Source organism: Vanacampus margaritifer, chromosome 8, assembly GCF_051991255.1.
Source record: "Vanacampus margaritifer isolate UIUO_Vmar chromosome 8, RoL_Vmar_1.0, whole genome shotgun sequence".
In the NCBI taxonomy this organism is placed as follows: domain Eukaryota; kingdom Metazoa; phylum Chordata; class Actinopteri; order Syngnathiformes; family Syngnathidae; genus Vanacampus; species Vanacampus margaritifer.
In genome coordinates, this window is record NC_135439.1 from 18,983,862 (window position 1) to 19,010,392 (window position 26,531).

Below are 26,531 nucleotides of genomic sequence, written 5' to 3' on the forward strand. Positions count from 1 at the left end.
TATGTTGATTATAGCGGCACCATATGGACAAAAGCGGTAATGTTATGCTTTAAGAAAAAACACATTTCCCATGAGGACAAACGCATTGCGTTGTTTTTGAGCTCACGCCAGTCAAATTGACTTCCATCTTTGTAATGAATGGGGAAATGGGGAAGTGACAATATGCCATAAAGCAGTCACCACACTTGTAGTTTTTCTTGTTTGGCAGTGTTCCTACCATCCTCCTTAACGTTGTTTAGTGCCAGTAAAAACGATACAGACCCCCTCAGGCCATGGCAAAAGTACCATTCAACTAGTTTTAAGTCAATGTTTCATCAGAAGAATTATGAAAATATTTTATTAAGATTCAAAAGTTCCTTAGTGCTACTTTACCCATAAGAAATCACTTGACATGAAGCTAATTAAGTTTGCACTAAATAAATTCTTTACATCAGTCAAAGTGTGATGAATTACCTCAAAATGTTCAAGTTCATCCAATGTTTTTTTTTTCTAGCGCATACAAAGTGTTTTAGTGTCACTCAGTTGATTTTAAGCTGGAGAGAGAAAAAACAGAGAGAAAGAAGACAAGAATAACTCAAAGTCCCTCCTTTGTTATTTTCCGCTTGATGACATAAAATCCCTCTTGTCAATCCCTTCCTCGCTCTTAGCTCCTCCCCCCTCCCTGGCATTGGTCAGCCGAATGACTTTACAAAACCCCTAACTTGTTTCCGCCTCCATCCAAGGGTCTCACAATCCACCGAGGAGCAAAAGTGTAAAGATAGTCGGCATCAATTGCTCTGGAATGCAGAGGCGGTGGGAGATGATTGACAGCTTCTCTGCTGAACGCTTACAGGGATAAGACATCATCATCATGAGCTCTTCATCGGGCAGCCTTCACAGCAAACGACTTCCTTGTAAGTAATTGCTTTAACTTCACAGCCTAGAGAGGACACAATTAATGTTTAATCATGTTTTACAGTGTAAGCATGTAAAGGAGTTATTCCATCAAAAGACAGAGGAGTAAATAACAACTTGTGTGTATGGGGGAATGTACTTTATCAGCATGTGCACTGCAAAAATACAGTATGTGATGCGAAAGTCCATTTTTGTATGTTTGTTTTGCATATTTCGGGACATCCATCCATAAGAATAACATTATTTTTCTTTTGGGAAGTTCATTGTGTGCATAATTAGCTCCCGGGGTACAATATAAGGGATTAAGGACTAAAGTGCTAATATATAAAAAATATCAAGGTCCTATGATTGTGACTTTTATGTACTTGTGACAGAATCTGATTTGATTTAGAGCTACATAATGCGCATATGTGCTGAAGCGGTTAGGAAGAGGGACATAATGTGTGAGACGGTGTGACAGCTCATTGGCAGCGTTGAATAGCTGCAGCTGTGTTGACGCTGCTTGAAGTGACGGCTGAAGAGTGTACTCGATGCCAAAATCAGACAGGAATGTTGAATCATCAGCCTGAGTAATGTTGGCTAATTCCATCTAAATAGGTCATGCTAGTCATCACTGGTGCAGGAACTAGATGAACTACAACTCTTTAACACTAGACACACAAAGAGCGATTATGACCTCGATTTCTAATTGGATTATGGGATGCCATCAGAGTGCAGTGGTTTTGTTCCTCAAACGCGCCGCCTCAGTGAGGACTTGAGCGTGAATTTGTGCGATTAGACAAGGCTAAAAAGGATCAAGTCGCGACCATCTGTTGCTTTGCTCCAAGCCTTACGTCACCTGGCTGTGTCTTGATTACTGTGGGAACACATGAAAGAGTTGCACTTATTAATTAAGCATGTTGTAGAATGAATATTTGCCAGCTGTTGTAAACATTTCAGGACATGATCTCTTTATTTTAGCAGAAGTACTTTATTTCTTCAGACTTAAAATTATGTCCAATATTTTTGTTTTTCATGAGATTTCAGCATCATGGAGTACCACCCAAACTGTTTGTTTACAGAAATAAGCCTGTGATATCACAGAGTTCCTTAATTAACCTGTCAGTCTGGATAAGTGGATTTGGAAATACAGTTAAAACAACGGATGTGTCGGCTGATAAATCCTGTGGCGCTTCAGGGCTTATGGAGGTCAGTGGAGCAAGACAATGACCTACACACAGTCCTAAGTAGGTGTAGATTTGATGTAGGGAAATATAATAACAGGTAACACTGTCTGGGTGTAGTTGCTTGCCTGAAAAAACTGGGCTGAAAGCTATTTGATGTATTATGTGATCCTTGACAGAATTCAGTCATTACATATACCTTAAAGTGGAAGTCAATGCCAAAAAGTTTTTATTTAAATTTTATTTTTGACATTAATATGCTTTATTCAGCCCCACTCGTCTAAATATGGTATTCTGGTTAATACTGCGTTAGTGGAATATGAGTTAGATGACATCAATGTTGCTTAGGTTTCAGGTAACAACCAATCACAGCGCAGCTTCAGAAAACAGGTGAGATCTGATTGGTTGTTGCCTGAGCCCTGAGCAACATTGATGTAATCTTCAGTTGACAGCAAGTGGCAAAATTTATCCCCTGGGATAAAAACGGCTGGATTTTACTGCATAATTAATATTCCACAAATGTAATATGAATGTTATGTTTACATTAGTGAGGTCACATATAACATTATTGTGAAGAAATGTTTACGGTTGACTTCCACTTTAAGTTAAGATATCATAAATATCAATAAATAGTAACCCGACTCCAAATAAGCGGTAGAAAATGGATGGATAAAATCTCTTTATTCTGCAAACAAAATTGTGTACAGTATTGCAATTTTTGAATATAGGAATATATTATTACCAACCTGGTTGAACCTGAAGGTATTTAGCAGTGGTAGGGTGCCTCAGGAAATTTTGCCAGTGACGTGTCTTGTCGCTAGTTTAGCATGCAGCTTACGTCAAAACATGGAGTTACTATTTACAGCAACAAAATAAGCAATAACCGACCAAGTCTTTTTGGCCACAATGCGACACAGGATTCTAATTAAGGTAAACCATTTTAAACTAAAAAATATATATATATATATATATATATATATGTATAGTGTATTTTGGGTGCTAATCCAAGCTCTAATTTTAATATATACCAGTCTCACCTGAATATACGTTGCAGGACCAGCCAAACTATGAAAAACAAGTGACTTAGAGTCTGAAAAATATGGTACACATAACAAATGCGAGGCATACGGGAAAATAGCGACTGCAAATATTGTCTATATTAACAGATGCATTGGGAATTAAGCAAAACAAAACATACAATTCACTTTCGGTGTTGTGTGGACAAAATAGTACAAAGAGATTTCAAACCTAGATGTAAAAACACCATAAATAAATAAAATAATGACATGTAAAAAAATGTGGGCTAACACGGACCGATATCAGCCATCGATCGGGGCCCAACAATCAGCAACAGCTAGTAAGGGGCACCTGTGTACAAGTGGGGACGTTGGTTCAAGACCATCTACCCCTAACATCCCCTGACATGGTGTCCTTGGGTAAGACACCAATACCTGAAATGCTTCTAAGCAACTCTTCTACTTCTTCTATGCAGCGACACAAAAGCGGCATATTTTTGTCACGCTTTTTCATTTTTTTCATTGATACAGGCCAGCTGCAACCCAAAGAACTAAAGTTCCTGTCTTACTGGTCAATTGGTTCAACCACAATCAACACAATTATTTCTACCACTGTACTGTGTGTCTTAGATAAACAGCGCAAACTTCTCAAACCACTATAACCATTTGATGTCATTTATTTGTTTAAGGAAAAGCTCATTTGTGTAAGTCTGGCAAATTACAAAGATAGGAAATTAAGTTTCTCATGTGGGTTTCTTTCTTAAATGCGGTTTATAGACCGCGCAAACTCTGGCAACCAACAGAAAGTAGCTCATCTGGAGGGCAGTTTTCTGGGCTGACCTTCCTTCTCCTTGTCATAAGTCAGCCGATGCTTTCACTTATTCATTTGACACAGAGAGGAGTTAATGGCAGCCCGTGGGCGACAGTGAGGCCTGACATCTCTGCATTTAGCCCCCAGATCAATGTGTTGCCTCTGCTGTTCGTGCAGTTGGCGCTTGTGAACCGCAGCTTCAGGGTCCTGTCCTTGAAAAGGGGTGAGGCACGTGGTGGAGTGACCTAACTTGTTTACACTGAAACAGAGATGGGCAATGAATAATGTCTTCATTGTCACGTGGGGATGATGCTTTTATTCATTTGCAGGCATTTTGTTGCCAAGTGATGTTATTTGGTCATATGCCTTAGGAGGGAAAAAAAGAATGGTTTTGTTTTGACTCTATCTTTCTGAGAAAGTCAAATGAAAGTCTAAGTGGTTAAATTCATTCATGCTCCGCTACACTTTGAGTGGTTTCCTCTAACTTGTTGTATCATGTCTAAGCAGTCCGGGTCAATTCCCTTCACTTTAAGTTCTGCTTTTATGCATCTCTGAATAGCCTTCCCCTTGGAATGGTTGTCCGACTTTTTGTGGAAAGGCAGAATGTCACCCAGGCACGTCCGGGCTACACTGCTGCTATATTCCATCTTTCTGCCTGTTCCTGTCACTCCGCATTTCCAGCTGGTTCTTAGCCCTTGTAGTGACCTTTTCTTTCTCAACTCCCAAAGCACATGCTGAGGGAAAAGTAAGGACACAGAAGAAACATTTGAAAAAGGCACACCAATACACGAAGGACAAAATGACAGAAAAACAAAACAACCCAAAGATGGCTGCGAAGACAAAAAATAGACCAGAAGAAAAAAGTTAAAAAGGTCATAGATACCGGTGTATATATCGATACATATTGAATAGTTAGGCTAATATGTAAAATATTACATGTTACATATATTATTTATGTATATTTTATATAGGGCCGTGCACAAATGGGTGTTAACTCGGATTTAGCGGCGAATTGGCTTGTGAAACAGGTCATAGCATATTGTTCTCAGTGGGTACTGTTTGAATGCACCTTACATCTCGATACGTATCACGTATCTACATGATGAGTGCACATTCGTGAAAGCTATGTATGGTTTGTTCGAGCGGATGCCAGGAAGTAGTTAACGGCACTATTTGGCCGGCTAACACCGTCCTAGCACCGTGAATATTTGGCCAGCTAACGCCTCACTGTTGGCTGGCTAATGGAGGAATTTGCAAACTTGGATGCTGGGCCTGAGAGTTTAATAACTTAGCGCTAGCTAGGATGAGGCTAGTAGCAAGTGCAACAAAACGGTTAAAATAAGTTTTTTTTTCCAACTTTGTTTATGAAATTTTTGAGTGAATACAATAGTATCAGAAAAATTTACAAGGTGTACAAAGTCAACTTTTTCTTATTGGGGAAAAAACAAAACTGTAAAGTGGTCAACACATTAATATAACAATAAAATAAGTTATTTTAAAGTAAAAAGGATAGTCTTCTCGGCTGTTGATGCTCCGGCAGGCTACACTCCGATACCATACGTTTGATTGAGAATAAGTGAATATGGGTTTTGTAACAATCGGTAGTGTGGCACCGCTCCACAGGGTGGCGCTTCTTTGTTTTTTGTTTGCACGTGTAGCACTTTTGTTGTTGTTGTGGTGAATGTTTTCTTTTGATGCCTGGAAGCTACGGTCATTGTAACGCGTGGTGGTGCCGAGCCCATTGTTTTTCTTTCGGCTTAATTAAGTGAATCCGTGGACTGCCAATCCTTTTGTTGCTCTCCTGTTTTTTTTTTGCTCATCTGCTGCGCTATCCATGGCCGATCGACCCGTGAGCTTTACAGTTTGTAAACATATGGTCAAGATAAAGCACTATATAAGTGCACTCCATTTACCATTTTGATCAAATTGCATTTTTAATTTGTCGGACGTGTTTTTTGGCAAAACTAACCAATATGTGTTGATTCGGTCATTTGGTAGCTAATGTCAATACAAGCAGCGACTGGTGTTTGGTGCGATTTCACGCTCTAAATGATATTGTATTATGATGTGTATTTACTGTGGTGTCCAGGAAATATTTTTCCTCACCTTTTGTTTTCAAAATTGAAAGATCCTTAACTACTAAAAAAGTCAATCAGTCAAGTGATCAACCCTCCTTTCCTTCAGCACACTCTTCAGGCGTCTTCTGCTGTGAAATTCAAGAATAACATTTGTGTCACGTTGTGGCTGGGATATACTATAGCATACTTGACTCATAGTCATATGCGCTGTGGTCATGCATTGTGATTTTCTTAAAAACAGAGGACTTTTTTTTTTTTTTACATTATCTGCTTTTTATCGGAGATCACGGTCATTGTGATTCAGTGCTAAAAAGACCTACTAAAGAAAATCAAAAGCAATCTGAGGATGCACATCTGTAGCTAACCTTTAGCTCTCTATGAGCATCAGCCTTTAAATAGTAAATGGACATTATGAGGGAGTAATTAATGAGGCAATAAGTCAGTGTTAACTGGGCATTAAAAACTCCTGGATAAGCAAAGATTTTGCTTAAAGCTACAGTGATGAATGACATCATTTACAGAGTGCCTCCGAACAGTCTGTCTGACTCCATAATTCATCCTGGCAAAAGACAGTTTGGGCTTCATCATTCTGAAAAATACAAGAGACTTTAAAGGCCTTCTTTTCTTCAATCTGTAGAAAATAGCTTATGAAAAAGAAATACAATTGAATGGCCCTTAAAAACATTCATATTGTGTAGTCTTTTGATAATGGGAAAAATAAATGACCAAAGTTGCAAGCAGCTACAAGGTGCCCTCGCAGGTTTGACCATGTTGGGGTACTGGCACCTTGTAGAGTTTAATTAGTTTTCTTTCGCACAGGTTTAGCTCTTTTAGGTTTCTTCTTTTTGCCCCATTAAGATTTGAAGTTTTTCCTTGCCCAGTTGGGAGGTTTAGATCATGAGATAGTGTCAATCTTATGCAGCTGTGCGTTTGTGAAGCCCTCTGAGACTATTTGGTGGTTAAGCCAGGGCTAAACAAATAAACTTAACTTGACTTTACTTTAGAAACTGCAGTCTAACTCCTAATTCATTTTGGTTGGTAACAGACACAACCCATTTTTTAATCCTTCATACACAATTTTTGCAGCTATGCATGTGCACAAATTATATGTGCATGAGCATATCTTAGAAACTTAAAATGGCATGTTCTCCATTCACTACTAAGAAAGAAACAGTACACTTTTTACTCTTTTATGAAGAAGAAACCTCTTGAGAGTTAAATTTTTTTTAATGAATTGTCAGGCTTTCATAAACAACGATGTCTTGGCAAAGTGTTTCAACGGCAGCACCGTTGCATGAAATAAAAAGCTTTTGATACCTTATTTATTTTCAACATCTTTATATGAACCACCCAGTTTGACGTACATTGGATGAATTTTGTGTCTGTGGGGGTGGGGTGGGGGTAGATTGTTAAAATGTAATGTATAAAAAAAAAGGTCAAATTGGAAAGCAAAATGGTGGACTTCTTGTTTGGTTTTGGTCATGTTACATGTGCCTCCCAAATTTCCCAGTCCTAAGATCTACGTCTAGGTCTAGGAGAAATGCACAAAAATGCTGCTTTGTTAAATATCCGTAGAGGGCGCTCCAGAGCTTTTATTTTTTACATTGCTCATGAACTCGCTAAAATGTATTTTTGATAGACCTGATGTGTGTGCAATTTCATGAGATTTCACACATGTATTAGAGCACCAATATCAGCATTATTTTTCTTGACAAACCGCACATCGCCACGGCAACAGCATTCCACAAAATAAAAAGCTTTGACCAAACTTTTGTCGACTTAAACACCTTTAAGATGAAAACCCCAAAGTTTTAAGACAATGAGGCGTTTGCTTAAAATATGACCAAATTACTCAAGCATTGCCATAGTTCAATTGCATCATACCGAATTAGTTGCTTGTCAACAGAGTGCTGAACCACATGAATGATGGATTAAAGTCGATCCTCATATTAAATCTTAAATATTAGTAAGTGTGATAAGCTACTGCCTGATTTCATGTCTGATGCTGTATTTCCAGCGGAGACAGAACGAGTTCCGAGGATTCCAGATATGGACACGGCCCATCATCTTAAAGTAAGAGAGCGGCAGCGCTTCTTCGAGGAGGTCTTCCAACACGATGTGGACGTCTACCTGTCCTCAGCGCACCTTTCTATTAGAGACTACACAAGACGTGAGCAGGAATTGGGCGATTTTTTTTTTCCACAGATGCACACGATTGACTTCAGCTCTCTTTGTAGCACCCATCGGTAGCATCTCATCTATGGAAGTGAATGTGGACATGCTGGAACAGATGGAGCTGATTGACATCTCGGACCAGGAGGCTTTGGATGTCTTCTTGAGCTCTGGGGGAGAAGATGTCGTCTTGAACTCTACAATGCCAGGTAACGATTGCAGAATGTGATATTAAAATGACAAAAATGCACCCCTCTCATGTTTTTCTTCTCATATGCAGCCAATGAAAACAACAATGCTGAGGGAGTCCTCACTAACGGACTCCTTCGACATGTCCTTGAGGGTTTTGACTCCAAATCCCGCGTGTCCTCCACATCTTCAATGTCTTCTTCTGACAGCCAGATTAACAATGCCAATCTAGGTGACACTTGTGGAGTGATTTCCCAGGATCATGTCACATGTGCAAACAGAATAGCACCACCACTGGAGACAGAGGAGAAAAGTCTGACTCCATCTATATAGGAAGTAGGCTCCCTCATCAGACCACCACCTGCAGCCATAAGAACTGTAATTCTACCCCACAAACATCACTGCCCTTAGCTTCTTTTTTTCTTCTTCCCCACTATAGGTTAGGGGTGTATTTTGGAGGTAAGAATTTTGGACTTTCAACACTGAATAGTTTTACCTTTGTTGTTGCAGTGAAGAAAGTATCATAAAATGTTATCTGTACGTATTGGATTTATGATAATTTGGTTTTGTACAGCTTTAACACAATCGAGAACTAAAACAAATACATGGGTAGTTCCATTAAGTGTCCAAAAGTAACATTCTTTAAATTAAGATTTTCTGTTTTTGCCAACCACACCAATGTTCTGTGATCAATAAAGTGAAACAAAAAACTGACAGGATGTGTTATTCAAATTATCAATGAAAAAACAGCACATTTTGGTTTTCTATGCCGTCAACTGCATTGCTGCACCTGAAAAACCGAGCAAGTCAGGTAAGTTGAACACCGCTCTTGTTTGTAGTTGCCCAAATAAATCAAACCGGTGACATTTCACGTTCAGCAACTTTCTATGAGCCTTTACATGAAGTCATGCTGCCAAAAGAGCCACCTAGGCTAACGTCTGTCTCTGTGGAACTAGACTCAAATCTTGAGTGGCTTCCACATTGCACCTACAAGGTAGTCTAATTTAACTCAGCTACTTCATGACTTGAGACTTTGAAGGCAAGGCAAAGTGTATTATGCAGACTGATTTGTTTACAAATGTGAAAAGTGTTTGTGAATCAAATTTAATAGCAACTGCTACACTTCACCGTTTCACAAACATGACAGGTGGAGGGAAAACAAATACAGTTGACTGTCCATTCCACTTGGGAATATACTCCTTTAGACCAATTCGGATTGACGTGGACAGTCAAGCACATAGAATAATATCCAGACCTGTACAGCAACAAAATTAAATTGCATGCCTGACAATCTGTTCAAGGACATGTCGTGCATTACATGCTAAACTACAAACTTGGTAAACAGCTGCTGGAATAAAATAAATTTCTCTCCCATTTTAGATGATAGAAAATGTACAGGATTCCAATAAATGCATATTTGGAATTAAGAAACAAAAATACATCATTTAAGTGCTTCAAATTGAAAAAGGGGGAGGGCAATTCTCAAGTAGAAAACATCTATTTACAGAAAATAAATCTCAACACTTTCACTCTCTCCCACCATCAATTTTCGGGAGTGGTCGCGGATCAACTTTGCTCTGCCCTTTGCGGCCCCGCTCCCGGAATCCTCTGCCTCTCAGGAAGCGCCCCTGCACTCCGAAAGTCTCCAGGTTTAATTTTTTCTCCTCTGCCCATGTGGTCCTCCTGAGGATGCTCACAAATGGTGCCTACATCAACTTGATGAATAAGACACACAAAAAGGAGGGGAAAAAACTGCATCCTCACCTGGGCTTCATGTCTGATGAGATGTTGTCAAAGAAGCCCTTACTCTTGTCATAGTACTTCTCACCAAGCGCGCTGTCCTCCTGCGTACGCGGCCTCTCGGGGGACTCTATTGAGGACACCTCAACTGTAGCGGATATCAAAACAGATAGTTTGATTTTCAAAATATCATTGAAGTTATAACAGTGAATCCCTGCTACTTGTCAGGGATAGAGAGATCTGCTGCAATGAGTGAAACTGTACAAGTAATTGACACCCCAAAAACGTTTGAGTATACAGTAGAGTTAACTGCCTGTAGATGGCACCAAAGTAATACTATTATTTGTTTTTCAGCCAAATACACTTTAAAGGGATACTTGACTCATTGAGCCATTTTCAGCAGCAAAAATTTATTTTGTCCAGAATGAAATTAATAACTTTTAAAACTAATCTTTCCACTTGCTGTTGACATCACCTGTGCTGAGGAAGTAGGTAACGACCAATCATGTCTCACCTGTTTTATGGATTTGGTCAGCAAACTGAGCCATGATTGGTGATTACATACTTCCTCAGCACAGGTGATGTCATCTTCAGTCGACAGTGGGTGGATTTTTTTAATCTGTATTTTAAGGTATTAATTTCACATGAAAAATAATTAAGTTGCCAAATTCATTCTGGACAAAAGATTTACTTTTTGCTGCTGAAAATGAACAATGAATTAAGTATCCCTTTAAGTGAACACACCTACAACCTCCTTTGTGAGATCGTCTTTAAATTGAGCATTTGCTGATTCAAAATCAAAATCTGAATCAAACTTCAAAGTTTTAGATTTTGAGTTCTTCACAAGAAACTGGCCTCTGCTCCTGGATCTGCGACTTCCTGCACAAACACACAAAAAAACGCAAGTTTCACAATAAAATTATGCTTTAGCTAATGCTTGCAAATATTTAAAAAAGCTAAATGTTATGATACCTTGTTTTCGTCTTTGTTTTTTATTATCAGTGCTTTGACCTTGTGTCAGGTCTTCACTTGGCTGAGATGCGGTTTGATCTAAAAGAAAAGGATTGGTCTAACTTAAACATGAAAAGAAATGAGTGATCTTTCGTTGATAGTCAAATTAATTGAAATAATCTTACTAATGGGGACATTCTCTTTCTGAACTTGGGAAACTGCGCGCTGGGTCGGACGAACACTCTGTCTGATCTGCTGCGGCTGGGTTGAGGATTTCCCCTTTTTCTGAGCACTGCTGGCCAATGGCACCGTCTGAACTGCTTGCTCAACCATAGGAGCTCTTCTGCCGGGGATAACGTCAAACCCTGGAACTGCACAAACAAATTGTGACACAGACAACTGAACGGCGCACAAGTAGATGAACATTGTACCTAGCAGGGTTATTATAGTCTTGGAATTTTCATTATTGTTAGTTTTTATTTCATTTTGACATTTGTTTTTAGGGTGGTTCAGTTTTTTTTATTTTTAAAGTTTTAGTAATTTCAAAAATACTCAAATCATTATTATTTTTTTTATTGTGTGCAAGATTTAATAAACACCACGGTAAATAAAAAAAATAAAGTAATGCACTTCCTACCTAGCATTGCATTTCAGCTGAATTAAATGAAAGCTGGCAAGTTGAGCCATAGAGGCCAAAAGTCAAACGCAAAATTGTCAACCATAGGAGTGACATCATCTGAAGGTGCTTTTCTATTGGCTGCTGCTAGATGTCGCTTCTGTGCGACACACTTTTAAATGTCCTTATTCTGATTAATATAGAAATAAATCACATTTAAAATCAACCCCAAAGGCTCATGTATTAAATGACCAAAGACTACAACTAAGGACATTTTCACTTTAATTATAGTTATTTTTGTAAATGTAAAATGTAGTTTCAATTCGTTTTAGTTACAAAAAAAGAAGCATTTTCATTTTTTATTTTGTTAACAAAATTATTATTTTTTTGTTATTTCGTTAGTTTTAGTTAACTAAAATAACCATGGTACCGAGACCCTGTGCTGCACTGTACTGCTCGTTGAGGAGAGAGCTGGTAGCCATCTGATTGTAGGCGGGCATCATGTCTTGGTAAGGGCTCCAGCGTGGGCGATATCCACCAGAAGGGGTTCCAAGAGAAGACTTAAACAGCAAAAAACAAACAGACATATAGAAAGGCATTTGAGCACATACACAGTATCAATCATTTTAAAAAAAAAGGACATTTTTTCCCCCCCCAGACTTGATAAACTGTCATTTACATGTCAACAATCAGTCACACTGCTTCTTTCCATTGCTCACCTTGTCCTAGTGTCATTGCCATAGTTGGCAAGATGGCTGACCTGTGAAAGTTTCTGGGAAAATATATCATCCTAAATATGTCCATTCACTGTATGCCCTTTAATGATATAAAATGTGTTCTTAGAAACATCTAAAGCCAACCCTAAAAGAATAATTTAAGTTAAAAAAAAAAAAGCAGAGAGAGAGAGAGAGAGAGAGAGAGAAAACCAAGACACCTGTACAATAGCAGGGTCTCGAGGAAGCCCATGATGCGGTTTTGCTGGTTCAGACACTGTGATGTCCTTTATGTCACTCCCTCGAAATATTATGTATTCATATACTTCATCTTTAGGTGGAAGTGGACTGCCAGTTTGACGGTCCTCCGTCCCAAATGATTTCACTGTATAAAAGGCACACAGAAAGAATCATGATGTTACGTCTTCAAGAAAGAGCTGGATACAAATTAGGAAATGACAAGGAACTTACCCTTGGCCAAAGCAACAGTGGACCTCTCTGTGTCCACGTAGGATAACACACCTTCATAACGAATCTGCGCCTTAGATATCAGACTTATTTTGCTGCCAATGTAAGGAGTTCCACCTCGGGCATTCATGTTTCCAGCAGATAAAAACAAAGCGAGAACGAGGCCACAGTTTATGCAAGGAGCATGGCATTAACTCATCAGCGACAATCAAAACTAGGAGCACGTGTGTAATTTATAAGATCGACACTTGACGCAATTCGGTTGGCTGGCAAACTGCAAAAAGAAGGGTTGGTTTGATTCTTTGTTTGGCGCACTCCATAGATAAGCGGGCGGTGGAATGTTTGAGAACTTGGGAAAAAAAGTTATCAATCAATCAATAAAGTGAGTTTTACTGTTAAATACCTCCAACTGTATTGTTTACTTTTTCAGCAGACCTGTTGGCAAACGTATCCACACTGTTAAAGCAAAAGTACTGTACTTAATTGTAAAAATAAAATAAAATAAAAAAGTGGTACTGTTTCAACTCATTTCCTTATAAGTTAAAATAGACAAAAAAACGTACATTCAGAAATTTGTATTTTTTGTTAAATCATTTTTATTTGAATTTTAAATATTCTTGCTAAGTGATGTGGCGGTGCCCTAGCCCCATCTACTGGCCACCACTGGAACGCATATTATTATGTGAGCAACCAAAGGATTTTTCAGGACAGATTTATTTATGTATTTTTCTGATGATCTTTGTATTTACTGATCGCATTGATATATATATATTTTTTAATTGATTACAAAGTCAAATATTTTGTTTGTATATTTTCTAAAAACATTTATTAACATGGATATGATAATAATAATAAAAAAAATAATAAAGAAATCTATACTTTGTCAACGTAAATTTGTTAATCTTGCTAATCTCTGCAAATGACACAACGTAAAAACGATAATAGATATATATATATATATATATATATATATATATATACACACGTGTGTGTGTGTGTGTGTGTATGTGCATACAGTATTAGTTTAATACTGTACTTTAAGCAGGGTATATACCTTCAATACCAATGTCTGTTAAAAAACAATGACACATTTGAAAATTGTCATGTTTAGTTTACTTCTGGACAACGATGCTGTAAAAAGAAAACGTCTTTGTGGTCGTGAGATTTTTTTTTTTTGGCTCATTATTAGCAATTGACTCACAAGCGACTAAGTAAATGACGTTGGTCGGGGGATCCAGTAATGTGCTTTGTTTTAGTACGTCATTTTCGCCAGACAATACTTCGTTTAAAAAAACGTGAACGTTGTCAAAATGACGCCACATTACGACACGAACAATACATAATTAATTGTGCAGTTACATGCGCTTGTAGCAGAGGATCCATCCCACTAGAGGCTGCCAGCAGCGTGTTTCCTCTAAGGGCGGGTGTGACGCCCACTCCGCCTCTTCACTACAGTAACTTCACTTTCTGCCTACAGCCAGTGGAGCCATCTTGCACCGCGTCTCGACCGTGCTTAACTCTCGAAAAAGGACAGTTCCTATTTTTGTAAAACATACTGACAACTCACTAAAAGTCACAGTTGGGAATTCGCAATAGGGGCGGCTAACGCAGCCGTACAAACAAGCCGTCTGGGACGCGGTATTTGACGAAAACACTTGGAGACCGCGGCGGTGTTTACTGCTGGTAACCAATCCTTTGGAATGACAGTTGAAGCCATTAGGACCGCCTTTTACGCAGCGGAACAGCCAATCACAGGTCAGTTCAGTACCTCCAACAAGACGCCGAAGTTGTTGAGCGCATGCGCATGTCAGTTGGTTAGTACAGTACCCGCTTCACTTCTCACTAGCTCGCGGGAGAGTAAGATGGCGGCTGTCCCTGGTCTGCTGGATGATCTTAAATAACACACAGAGGTGAATAAATCCGTAGTCTGACACGCTAAATGCTCCGTAGACTCACAATAGTTGTTCCTGTCTCACAATAACCACTGGGGAAGGCACGAGACATTTGATAATTAACTATTGCTCCTGGGCAAGCTCGTAGCGCGCTAACGTCCATTTGGGACTTGGCTCAAGAAGATAGCCAGACAGGTATGCTGTAACTCCTTATACCGTGTCGCTCTCCGTGTGTAGGAAGGAACACGCTGGCAGGGGAGATGAGTAGATGCGCCAAAGCCTAGCCCCATCACTTTCCTTATTGTTTCTGCTCCGAGCAAGTTGGAAGTGCATGGGGTGTCAACATAACGACGTCCCCATGGTTCGTCGGCGGACTTTGCCACGGGACACGAGGCTGGCAAAACACTCATTATCAGTGTTGGTGTGACTTATCTTCACTCGTCAGGAGGAAGTGGGCTCATACTCTGCGCAGACATTCAATGACCAACTATGAACTGTCACAGTTCAGGAAGTGCTGTGCCTCCTGTTAGGACGACAGTGGCAAGTTGTAATAACAGCTGTCTTGTGACATCTGTCAGTAGCAGTGGACCTGTGTTGTCCAAGGGGTCGAACGTTGCCATCGTGCCCCCCTTGTCAAACACTGTCATCCAGACGCCACTTTCGAACTCGCAAGGTGTCATCGCTTCAGCTCCGACCGTGACCCCGACATCAGGAGCCACCGTGACCCTCGTTAGGCCTCCTATGCAAACCGTGCACTTGGGTCCAACTTTGAACGGGAACAGTGATGGGATACGTGCGGTGGCGCCCGCGATTAAGGCAGAGCCCTACGCCAGCAACATACAGACTCCATCGCAGCAGTCTGTCACTTCTGACGCTGCTAGTGCTCCTCCAGCTGCCGGTCCAGGTGGGATCCAAACATTGACGCAACAGATAATGTCACCTAGGCTCCCTCTGACATCCCCGGGGCAGCCCAGTATACATAACATCCAGCTTCCCCCTGGTGAGTGTAACTTGTTTGTTCACTTGACTAGTACTACAGTATATAATTGTGATTAACTTACTTGTCACAATGGAAATAAAAACAACAAAAACATATGAACACTAAATAATCCCCCTCTTTTATTAACCTTTGTGTTCGGAATTGTACTAAGAAAAAACTGTCAGTGCTGGTTATTATGCCATGAAAACTGTTCCCATAGCTTTATATTGTTGTGAACTGAGAAAAAAAATTAGCTCATGGCAGCTGAAAAACCCCCACCTTGCCTGAATCTTTTTTTTTTCAGATTAGACATTCCAGTGCTATTGTTTTTTCTTTTTCTAAAAGTCTTTTTACATTTCGTCCTTATCCACATAGACTAAAAAAAGTAACAAACTTGTTTTGACCAGAGTAGAAAATACAGCTGCATTCAAAAGGAGGAACTAAACATTTCTTAAAAATTTAAATGGAAACTTAAACAAGTAAATAGTTCCCTATAGTTTTCTTTAAAAAAAAATCAAGTCAAAATACTTAATATCGGCACAATAATTGGCCCAGACAAAGTACAGTATTTATACTTATGCTACTCCCCACCTCCTAGAAGAACGTTGCAATGCACCGGGATAAGGACTTCTTGGAAAAAAATCTCTATATACCGGCAATAAACTAAGTGTTTGGCACAAAAAATTGGGGTCACAAAAAGAAAAGAAAAAAATGCAAATAGGTTAATCCGCAGGTGCTGAACTGCAATTTTGCGGGGGTCCACTGTATTTCATTTACAGCATGAATTTAGCAGCATTTATAGTATACCTGTTAAATTGGACTTTAACATATATTCTCCGACTTTCTTCAGGGATGGTGCTTGTACGCAGTGAGGCTGGACAGCTGTTGATGATTCCTCAACAGGCGCTGGCCCAGATGCAGGCACAGGCGCTGGGTGGCATGGCACCCCGAACTGCTCCACCAAACATGCCTCCAGGCCAGGTCGTACCATAATCACATATTTTAATTGGTTTGATTTCATGTTGAGATTTTCCACTTTGAGTCTGCGCTTGCTCCTCCATAGTTCATGGAAGTCATTTCTGGTTAGGTGAAAAGTTGTGAGCATAGGTAATAATGAATCATTTTCAGTGTGCACTTGACAAATGTGCACGACTTAATGTGAGCCAAGAGCTGTATCAACAATTTCCAAAGCTAATGCTAATATTTTATTGTGTTAAAACAGACTTTTATGATTATTCTGGAGATTATTCATTGTTTGATTATTATTTGAGGTAAAAATTTATCTTATTTCTTTCTGCCTTTTTCCAGGCTCCTGGAAACACCATCATCAGCAGACAAACAACTCCGAGCACCATTATCCGACAGGGCTGTCCAACTCCAACATCGTTGCCTTCCACCGCCACACTTCATAGACCTCCTGTCCTTCAGGTACTCTAGTCTGTTTTGATGCATTTCACACGTATATGTCAATCTAGTGATGATGCCTGTAATTGACCACAGAAAGTCAACATTCCACATCACAGGCCATTCCAAGTGATAATTTCCGCTATATAAAGTTTAAAAAGTAAAGATACTTTGGTAACATTGGTGACGGGTTGTTTTTTTGTGGTCGCGCTTTCTTTTTAAAAACACGTTTCTTGGTTTGTTACATTACTGTGATGACCACATTCTAGTTTGTCTGTCTGTTTGCTTTTTTTTTTAATATAAGAAAATGGGAACTTCACACACCTTGTAATTTTTTTGTGTTCACATAAATATTTAATTTAAAAAAAGTTGGAAAAAATGCAAATACTGAGAATAAGATTTTTTTGGTGCACTGTATAATGTAATGTTAATACTGTACTGACATTTAGTTTGGCAGTTAAGAGATCAAGGTTATCCCGCTCTGATCATGTGATCAGAAATTGTGGTTGATCACGTAATTTTCAGCTGATTGGTTTCGGGTAAAAAAAAATCAGATGCTTTAAACTTAATTTTTAATGGTCACAAAGGGCAAACAAATTCTAAGTAAAGATATAATTAAATGGCAGTAGCTTAGTTTTAAATTGCACAACTTAAAGTTTTGAGTTTGTGTGGTGTAGAAAAAAATACCCACAACCCCACAAGTGCTGGGAATCAAAAAAAGTGATTGTCATTTATTTAACCTGCAACATTTTAAGCATGGTTGGACAGAACCTATTTGTTCAGATATGAAACAAAAAAAAACAGATCATGTTGCTTCCAGTTACGGGTGGCGTTGACAAAATAAAATATATAAAATTTTTCAGGATGTTTCAATGAAATTTGCTTGCATCATTATTTTGTGCCTCACCACTTAAATGCTATAGCAATATTTTATTTGTTTACTTAATTTAAACCACTGTTGCACAAGTATTGCCATATAAAGAGGTGTCATGGGTTGAGTTAGGTGTTACTTGGTGTGAAAAGTTTGAGAACTACTGTATGCATTGCTGTGGTATCGGCATACAGTCTAAACCCGTTGACTCGGGTGCAAAAAATTAGATCGGGACAATCCCAGTAATTACAGTATGTAATGTTGAAACATTTTGAAGGTTGATAATAAAAAACAATTTAATTTTTAACATTTGAAAGATTTCCGAAAGTATAATAGATTTTTAAAAATTGTAACAAAAAAAAAAAGAAATGGGAAAATACACAAATAAAGTGATCAACTCAAGAGATTTCTGCACAGCTGTTATAAAGTAGTTCTGTAGACATTATGTTTCGCAATCAGGTTCACAAAATTAAACCAATATGATCATCAATGCTCTCTCTCCCTCCCCTTAGAGCTCGGTGGGGACGGCAATGCCAGGAATGGTCCGGAGAAACCAACCAGCTGGGACCGCAGTTACGTCAGTTACAATGAGTAAAGTGAGTCATGTGACTGGGATGGCAAACATCTGTGTTAAAAAGCCCTGCAAATGTGTCACAGAGATGATCTGTCTTCTATGAGTATTATTCATTCATTCATTCTGTGAACCAATGCATCCTTTACACCTGTCAGGAAACAATGGAAAATGTGAACAAATGTAGGAACTTCTTGTCTACACTGATCAAGCTGACTTGCACTGGCAAGCGATTAACCGAAGCTGCCAGTGTGAAACAGCTGGTTAAAGACCTGCTGGTGAGTGACGAGGACGGTACATACAAAGTGTTCATGGCATCTACATGTATATTCACATCAGCTTCCTCATCAGGAGAATAAACTGGAAGCTGAAGAGTTCACCAGCAGACTATATAAAGAGCTCAACTCATCGCCCCAGCCGTACCTAGTGCCTTTCCTTGAGGTAAGGTGACTTACGTTATTTCTCTTCATTTTTGTTTTCTTCTAGCAAATCTTTAGCGTGTATCCATAAAATCTCTATGACCACATTTAAGTTATTGTAGTTCAGTCATGTTTGTCACTTTGTGTACAGAAAAATCTTCCTGTCTTGAGGCAACTGACCCCAGACTCGGCAGCCTTCATCCAGCAGAGTCAGCTAGCCCAGCCAACCACTGGTTCTGTCTTGTCCACCTCACCGAGCCCCACCACAGTTGTCCTGAGCAGCCCTGCTCCGCGCCTCACCGCTCAAATCAACAGACCCCAGCTTCAGCCAAATGTTAGCAAGCCTGGACCGACAACGTCACTTGTAAGTACCCGCCACTAATGTCAATCCCCAACAATAAAAGCGCACGTCCAGCCATTTTCCGGGAAGTAATGGACATTCCTCTCTGTAGGTCCTCCAGTCTCAGCAGCAGAGAGCAATGTTGAGACCTCAGGTTCCTTTAGCCGTGTCCCCGATGGTGAATCTCAGGAATCAGGCCCCTGGTCGCATCATGCTGGGACAGCCACAGGTCCAGCTTAAAGAGCTGCAACCATGTGAGCGTATCACTTTTTAAAGTGACTTTTGTGCTGGCTTACCATAATGGTGACATTTTCTGTTTTTCATTTACACCATTTCTCTGTCTGTCTCACAATTTCTTGCAGTTCCTGTGAAGTCGGAGGTGCCAGCTGGTTCTAGACAAAACTCGGCCACAGTCTTGACTCTAGCTCAAAAGAATAGGCTGAAAGAAGCAGGCGGTACTTTTAAGTAAGCTTATGAAGCAGTTTCATTTCACAAATGTATTCACGGAATAATTTTACTGTTTATGGTTGCCATTAAAGGGGAAGTCAACCCCAACATTTTCTTTACAATAATACATGTTGAATGTGTCTCCACTCGATTAAACATGGCATTCTGATTAATATTGTGGTTTTGAGCCATCTCATGAGGTGGCCATTTTGTCACTTGCTGTCAACTAAAAATGACACCACAGTTGCTTCAGGTAATGACCAATCATGGTTCATGTGTTTTCTGAAGCTGAGCCATGATTGGTTGTTACCTGAGCCCTGAGCAACTGATGTCATTTTCAGTCGACCATGTTTAGACTAGTGGGGCTCCATAGAACATATTATTGTAAAGAATTTTTGGGGGTTGACGTTCCCCTTAACAGCAGAAGGGATAGACATTAAAACAAACATCAATAAATCTACTGTTTATCACCCCCTGCCCCCCCAAATAGATGTGTATTTTTTTATGCTGTTATTTCAGTTAAACACAAAGCGTTGCTTTCCATAATAACATTTCTATTCCCTTAAAATTTGTATTCTATTCCCTTAAAATGTGTCTTTTTTCACAGAGACGACGACGACATCAACGATGTGGCCTCCATGGCTGGAGTGAACCTTTCTGAGGAAAGTGCCAACATCCTGGCAACCAATTCAGGACTGGTGGGAGCAGTGACACATTCCTGTAAGGATGAGGCTTTTCTTTCTGGCGCCATGTTACAGAGGAGAATGCTGGAGATTGGTGAGACACAAGACCTCTTATAATCATGTGCTGCTATTAACCTCCTGTGTGTGTCTTTGCTCATAAAATATTATTGCTGGTATTGCAGTACTGGTAAAATTTGAATTCCTTTTTTAATTCGGGCAGGATTTTTACGCCACACACTTGTTTCCTTTCTTTGTGACAATGGCACTACGCTGCTTGTGTTAAGTAAAAAAAACAAAAAAGTAAAATATGTAGTGCCTCAAAACATTGATTTCCGATAAGAACGCCAGGGTTGCAGTTTTTCCATTGCAGTAAGTTGATTTAATGTACACACGAGGGTCAATCGCCTGATGTATTTTTTCACGATTGTCCAGTTCCGTTAGCATGCAACTCCTAATGGTGTTCAAAGGTATAACGGCGTCACTCCTTTTGCTTCAGGCCGCAGGCATGGCGTGACAGACTTCGGTCCAGAGGTGATCAATTACGTCTCACATGCGACTCAGCAGCGCCTACGGGATCTGCTGGAAAGGGTTTCCCTCGTGGCACAGCAGAAAAACGGCAATTTTAAGGTCTGTTTATAGCTTTAGCACTGCCACAAATAGGTCCGTGGTTCCCCATAGTTTAGAATTTGCACCAGGTTGCAAACACATATTTTGGGGGGATAAGCACTCAACATGATGTTTTCTGTGCTTTTGGCAAAATGGCTGAAAAAGTTGTTTGACTGAATTTTACAACTCACAAATAAAATATAATCAGTACAACTATTTGAGGAACATTTTTGTATCACTGAATGAACCCGAACCCTTCTCTACTGGCAGGAGGACGACAGGCATGAACAGAACAGTGATGTTCGTTCTCAGCTGAAGTTCTTTGAACAGCTGGATCAGTTAGAGAAACAGCAGAAGGAGGAACAGGAGAGAGAGATCCTCTTAAAGGCAGCCAAGGTATATTCAAAATGCCCTCTACCTCAGGAAAGGAAGGGTAGTCAAACATAACACATGGGCACGGATTTGTTAATATTTCTCGTTTATGCCAACGCAGTCTCGAGCTCGTCAAGAAGACCCCGAGCAGCTCCGTCTGAAACAGAAAGCAAAAGAGGTGCGAGAAGTCAATCCATCTGTTTAAATTACCGTAACTGCAGTATGACTGACATCTATGTTGATGGCGTTACTCCGTCCTTTCAGATGCAGCAGCAGGAGCTGGCTCAGATGAGACAGAGGGAGGCCAATCAGACTGCTCTGGCCGCCATTGGCCCTCGAAAGAAGAGGAAGATTCCAGATTCGCCATCTTCCACGGCTGTAGCAGAGGTGAACTTGACTGCAGTACTTTTACTTAAGCCACATTACCACCGAGTAGTATGGGTTAGTGCAATTAGAATTGATTACAATTCTCAGTTAAATCATCACTGAGTTTTTCTTGTTCCATCCTGCAGGTATCATACCACAGCGGTTGTTTGGAAAATAATGTACCATGTTTGTGTTAGCATGGGAACAGTCATAAAGTCATTGTTGCTCATTTGTCTCGCCCCGCAGGGATCAGGCCCCAATCTTTCAGGGGGTGCTGCTTCAACAGGCTCCAGGCCTACACGGCAGCGCATCACGCGTGTCAATCTCAGGGACTTGCTCTTCTGTTTGGAGAATGACAGATTCACCAGTAGCTCCAATTTCCTCTACAAAGGCTTTCTTAAATAGGATCCATGTCAGCTAAGAGAGGAGGGAGAGTCGAGTGTGTGGAGAGAGCAACCACTCCCAACACACTGAGAGCATACAAGGCTCCCGGAGCGGATTATTTAAAACTGTGTTTTTTTCCCCACTTGGGCAGATATAGGACCTAAAACATCAAAGTATATACTGTAACTATATTATGAATCACCTTTCTACCTCCCCCCTAAAGTCACATTTATTCCCTGAGCAGCAATGAACTCTGAAAATCTGATTAATGAATTTTATAGATTTTCAAATTATGCAAGTATGCTCTCACTAGTTTTATTTTCTGGTTCCTTGTTGGTATGTGCATTACAATTTGAAGCACTGAAAATAACTATTTTTCTTTAAACAGAATCCACACTCATTTATATGAAATCATAATCTTATTTTTAAGTGAATTAGTTAATGTACATTCACAGAGTGTGACCTACTGAATTGCCTTTCTAACTATAAGCCATATAGCATACTCTGCTGTTAACCCTTAAAGCAGTAAATAGCTCCTCCTTACTTATACTGGATTTTATTTGTCACATATTTATTTACCTTTTTTTGGAATTATTGTTTAGTTATTTATTAAATTTTATTTGATACATTGTGTATCATGTACCTTGAATACATATTCCCCCCCCCCCCCCCCCCCCTTTTTCTTTTTTAAATAACTTACGGTGTGTACTGGTAGATTTCAGTAAAGTGAAGAGTGCTTCTATTCTAATAACTTTTTGTCTTGATTTAATTAACTCCCAAGTCGAAGCCTATTTTTTTTTTGTTTAGCTGCCCACATTCTACTGTTGTACTCTCTCACAGATATTATAGTTATTTCTCTACCTGAATATATTTTGTGCTTTTCAGCCCTTTATTAGTATCTATGACTGGGAAATGTGTATATTTGTAAATGTTGCATCTTAACTTTTACACATTTTTAATAGTTGTGAGAATTTACCCATATAATAAAACGAATGTGTTTTCTCAAATGAACATTTTAAATAAATTAATATTTTGCACTAACCTTCTGTTTGAAATGTTTCTCATGCTACACTGGGGGGCAGCATTGTATTGTAACATGGAGCGATTGCTTGTTAAGTCGAATAAAGATGGCTTTATTTATATAGCGCTTTCAAACAGCGACGGCATGTCCCCGATTTGTAAGGAACAGAACATCCAGCAGTTGCCCCTGCACATACAATAGGTCCCGGATAAACGGTTTTTCGTAGTTTCTTAGCAGAAAACTGCAATTTAATTATTTTATTCCCAGCTCAAACAGAGTAACAATGGGTCCATGCAGTTTCCTGATAGTTTACCACAGTAGCCTACTGTAGAATGTGAGGATATATTTTGCATGCAGACTGTTATGGGGGTGCTCTGGAACGTAACCCCACGATAAACAAGAAACTACTGTATTCTTTGGTGGGATGTCTTTTTGAGTCCCTTGGCGTTCTGGCTTCTCTGACAACATCTGCTACATCAAGCTGTTATATTTGTTGCAATGTGCATTTCCACCAGTGTGGCAGTCGTCGCCTTAGGTCACATTGACAGGAAGCAGCTTCACATGCGCCAGGTGCGCAGTTGTATTTGACAATTGTACTGAACCCCGGGTTTGGAACGTTTATTTTATTTTTTTGAATTACAGTTATTTATTGAAACCACAAGATGGCATTAGCTTCTTTGCAATAGCTACATGTAGCCTACTATACACGACAGGCATCTCCTTGTCCTATAGACTGAAACTGAAAAACAGAGTAGTTAGTAAAATGTAAAAATGCACTAATTTTATATTGAATTGTGCAAAAGTACTTTTTTGTGCACATAGTTTGCTCATTCTGAGTGTTAATAAAAGCTACTTTGTTGTTCCTCCACAAATCTTTGTCTGGTGGTGGCGGTGGTGATGCAGGTAAGACCTCATCCGTTGTGCCTCCACCCAACCCATTATTTTTCATGGTAATCCCTCTTCCACTCATCAACATCACTGCTCTTTCAGACTTAAGTCCACATAAGCTCCCACTTGAGTGCCGGAGGCAGAGCAGCAACGGGGGACGATGAGGTTGCCTAGCGACATCTCAGTCACTGCACCTGAGGGTGTTGGGTAAACACCCTGAGCTTGCCAGAGGGAACAAGAGTGAAGTAACATCACTCTTTTCTTACTTCCACGTATTCAAGTCAGCTCTTTTGAAAGGAAAGTTGACACAGTTGGGGGAATTATACGTTAAGTTTTTCTGAATGATCCCTTTCAGCTATTACATCATTTAGATGTGCTTTGTATTCTTTGTCTTTCACTTGCGACTTGTATCGCAGTTCGCACACACTATTTCTTGTCTTGCTGGAAGCGCCCATTTGAGAGTGCATCCCTGAAATTAAGTGAAGCCAGCCATCATCCTCACGGACTAAAATATGACTGGACTAACAATGCCGTTTACTTAGCGTCGTGAGAACGGAAGTCACCGGCGGCCATCTTACGTTGCCACTCGCTAATCCACCGAGTTGACCACCAGTTTGGCTTGTGATGCTCGGAATTGTCAGTAAGAGAAAATTAAAAGTATTTTTCTTTGCAATCGAATTAACATGTAACACTTCTCCCAAATTTATTGGTAAAACTGTATGTCATACACAGTGGTATGGTATTTTCCCCGTAGAGACAGAAAATAACGTGAAATTATAGTTAGGTGGCGTTAGTGAGTGGCAACGCAAAATGGCCGCCGGTGGCTTCACTTTTCCCAAAGGCGAGTATGCGGCACTGACAGTCTAGCCATATAAATCCGTGCTATGGGAAGAGCTGCCACACTTCCTCTACACATTACACAAATTGAGCTCAGCACTGCCACCTGTGGCAGCGGCTCAGTACTTTCTTGGCTCCACTGTGCACTTTCAGTCACTTTTCTGGCTGATCAGAAAGACTACATAATAGAACACATGTTCATTAAATATATTAGACAGCCGCTCTTCCTTTCTCACCCATGTATGCACGTAAATATGCAAATTCAGCAATTTTATTAATTTTAATGATGAAAACATTGACATTATTAGATTGATAAAGAAAATCAATTTAAAATACGGACGAGAAATCTAAAATTTAATTTAATGATAGCACGTCCCTGATGACCATATGAAGGCAATTTAGATGAATTGACTTAGTGCCTTGGGATACATTTGCTGCATTTTGTTGTCCAGCAAGATCCACAAATTCACTGACCAATAACCACCTTTATTATGAAATAAAGATAACTTTTTAAGGTCCATGCATCAGCATTTTCCGTCTGCTTGCACCTCTTAACAACTCCATCTCCTATGTGTCCATGACCTTGTGGCACCAGGGTTAATGCTGACTTGAGGACTCTTTTGTCACGAGGTTGACCAGGGCAGTTTGCTTTGGCCCACAGATGCTATTATAGGACCGGTGTTTATGACTGCTGTTGAAATGGGTTTGTAAGTATGGTGTGCACCTGCAAAGTATTGATGTGGGGGTTAATAGCCTGTTGCCCTCTTTAATGGGGCTACATCAGGTCTGGCAGCAGGCAGCGGCAGCGCACATAGAAAAGGAGCATCCCCATCTACAAAGTCCTTGCAAGGAAGGTACGAAAATGTGTTGCATCTCCACTTTAGGTTTACATGGAGAAGTGTGTGACATTCGAATCTCTTGCAGGAACAAACAAGCTCATGTGCTGCTCTTACATGCGCTTACATGAGGCTGCTTCGCTTGATGTCACACTGACTCACATGGAGTCACATGTAACAGCATTCGCTACACCTGGAAAACATAATGAGGTTGCCGCGTTACCTTGAAAAAGGAACGTACTGCTGAGTTCCTTTACTGATTACTTAACGAACGTAACTAAGTTAGATTGGAAGATACTTTATTAGTTATATACATTCATCAGATGCCGACAACTCCAAGATTGGAAGATACTTTATTAGTTATATACATTCATCAGATGCCGACAACTCCACTTAACATAAAATTCACAGCGTCTTCTCTAACCTCATGATCCATTAGTGAGTGACGGCGAACTAATGTTATATGCGGTATATTTGGTCACGACACGTTTAAAAAAAAATTTTTTTGTTAGCATTTTCCTGAAATCTACTTGGGTGCTGGCCAATTTACTTGGGTGGCCCGCCCAAGTATTAACATAGTGTGGGAAACACTGCATAAATATATATATATAATTAAGACTTATTTTTTTTTTGACTTAACGTAAGTAAACAGTTTTAAAAATAGTAAATAAAAATTTGTCTTTATGTATTTCACCTAACATAACGTCACCCTTAATAATTGCCTAAGTCTTTTTTTTTTTGCCCCAATTTTTTTTGCCTAAATCATTTCCTCATGATGTAAAATGGTAAATTTTTTTGCGTTTC

General features: G+C 39.7%; 3 protein-coding genes across 5 annotated transcripts; 2 read left to right on the forward strand and 1 right to left on the reverse strand.

The window, feature by feature from the left end:
• The first annotated feature begins 698 nt into the window (after positions 1 to 698).
• On the forward strand, positions 699 to 9,037 carry LOC144056444 (dysbindin-like). Its single transcript, XM_077573276.1, has 4 exons — positions 699 to 893; positions 7,980 to 8,132; positions 8,200 to 8,343; positions 8,415 to 9,037. The coding sequence occupies exons 1-4, from the start codon at positions 851 to 853 to the stop codon at positions 8,654 to 8,656; spliced, it is 582 nt and encodes a 193-aa protein (XP_077429402.1). The 5' UTR covers positions 699 to 850; the 3' UTR covers positions 8,657 to 9,037.
• Positions 9,038 to 9,411: 374 nt separating this feature from the next.
• On the reverse strand, positions 9,412 to 13,512 carry LOC144056443 (protein LSM14 homolog B-like). The gene is made up of 8 exons (XM_077573275.1): positions 12,815 to 13,512; positions 12,565 to 12,728; positions 12,061 to 12,190; positions 11,200 to 11,385; positions 11,036 to 11,113; positions 10,808 to 10,942; positions 10,088 to 10,211; positions 9,412 to 10,006 (listed from the first exon to the last, which is right to left on the reverse strand). Exons 1-8 carry the CDS (start codon positions 12,939 to 12,941, stop codon positions 9,850 to 9,852), a joined length of 1,101 nt encoding a protein of 366 aa, XP_077429401.1. The 5' UTR covers positions 12,942 to 13,512; the 3' UTR covers positions 9,412 to 9,849.
• A 784-nt stretch (positions 13,513 to 14,296) lies between these two features.
• taf4a (TAF4A RNA polymerase II, TATA box binding protein (TBP)-associated factor) lies at positions 14,297 to 23,187 on the forward strand. 3 transcript variants are annotated; one of them, XM_077573273.1, is made up of 16 exons: positions 14,297 to 14,566; positions 14,941 to 15,703; positions 16,533 to 16,663; positions 16,991 to 17,110; positions 18,470 to 18,553; positions 18,687 to 18,806; positions 18,880 to 18,969; positions 19,099 to 19,311; positions 19,400 to 19,541; positions 19,650 to 19,752; positions 20,342 to 20,511; positions 20,914 to 21,044; positions 21,294 to 21,419; positions 21,517 to 21,573; positions 21,660 to 21,782; positions 22,008 to 23,187. In XM_077573273.1, the coding sequence occupies exons 2-16, from the start codon at positions 15,193 to 15,195 to the stop codon at positions 22,164 to 22,166; spliced, it is 2,280 nt and encodes a 759-aa protein (XP_077429399.1). In that variant the 5' UTR covers positions 14,297 to 14,566; positions 14,941 to 15,192; the 3' UTR covers positions 22,167 to 23,187. The 3 variants fall into 3 exon arrangements, with proteins under 3 accessions (XP_077429399.1, XP_077429397.1, XP_077429400.1); XM_077573274.1 differs by lacking the exon at positions 14,297 to 14,566 and adding an exon at positions 14,647 to 14,721; XM_077573271.1 differs by lacking the exon at positions 14,297 to 14,566 and having other exon boundaries at positions 14,622 to 15,703.
• The last annotated feature ends 3,344 nt before the right edge of the window (positions 23,188 to 26,531 follow it).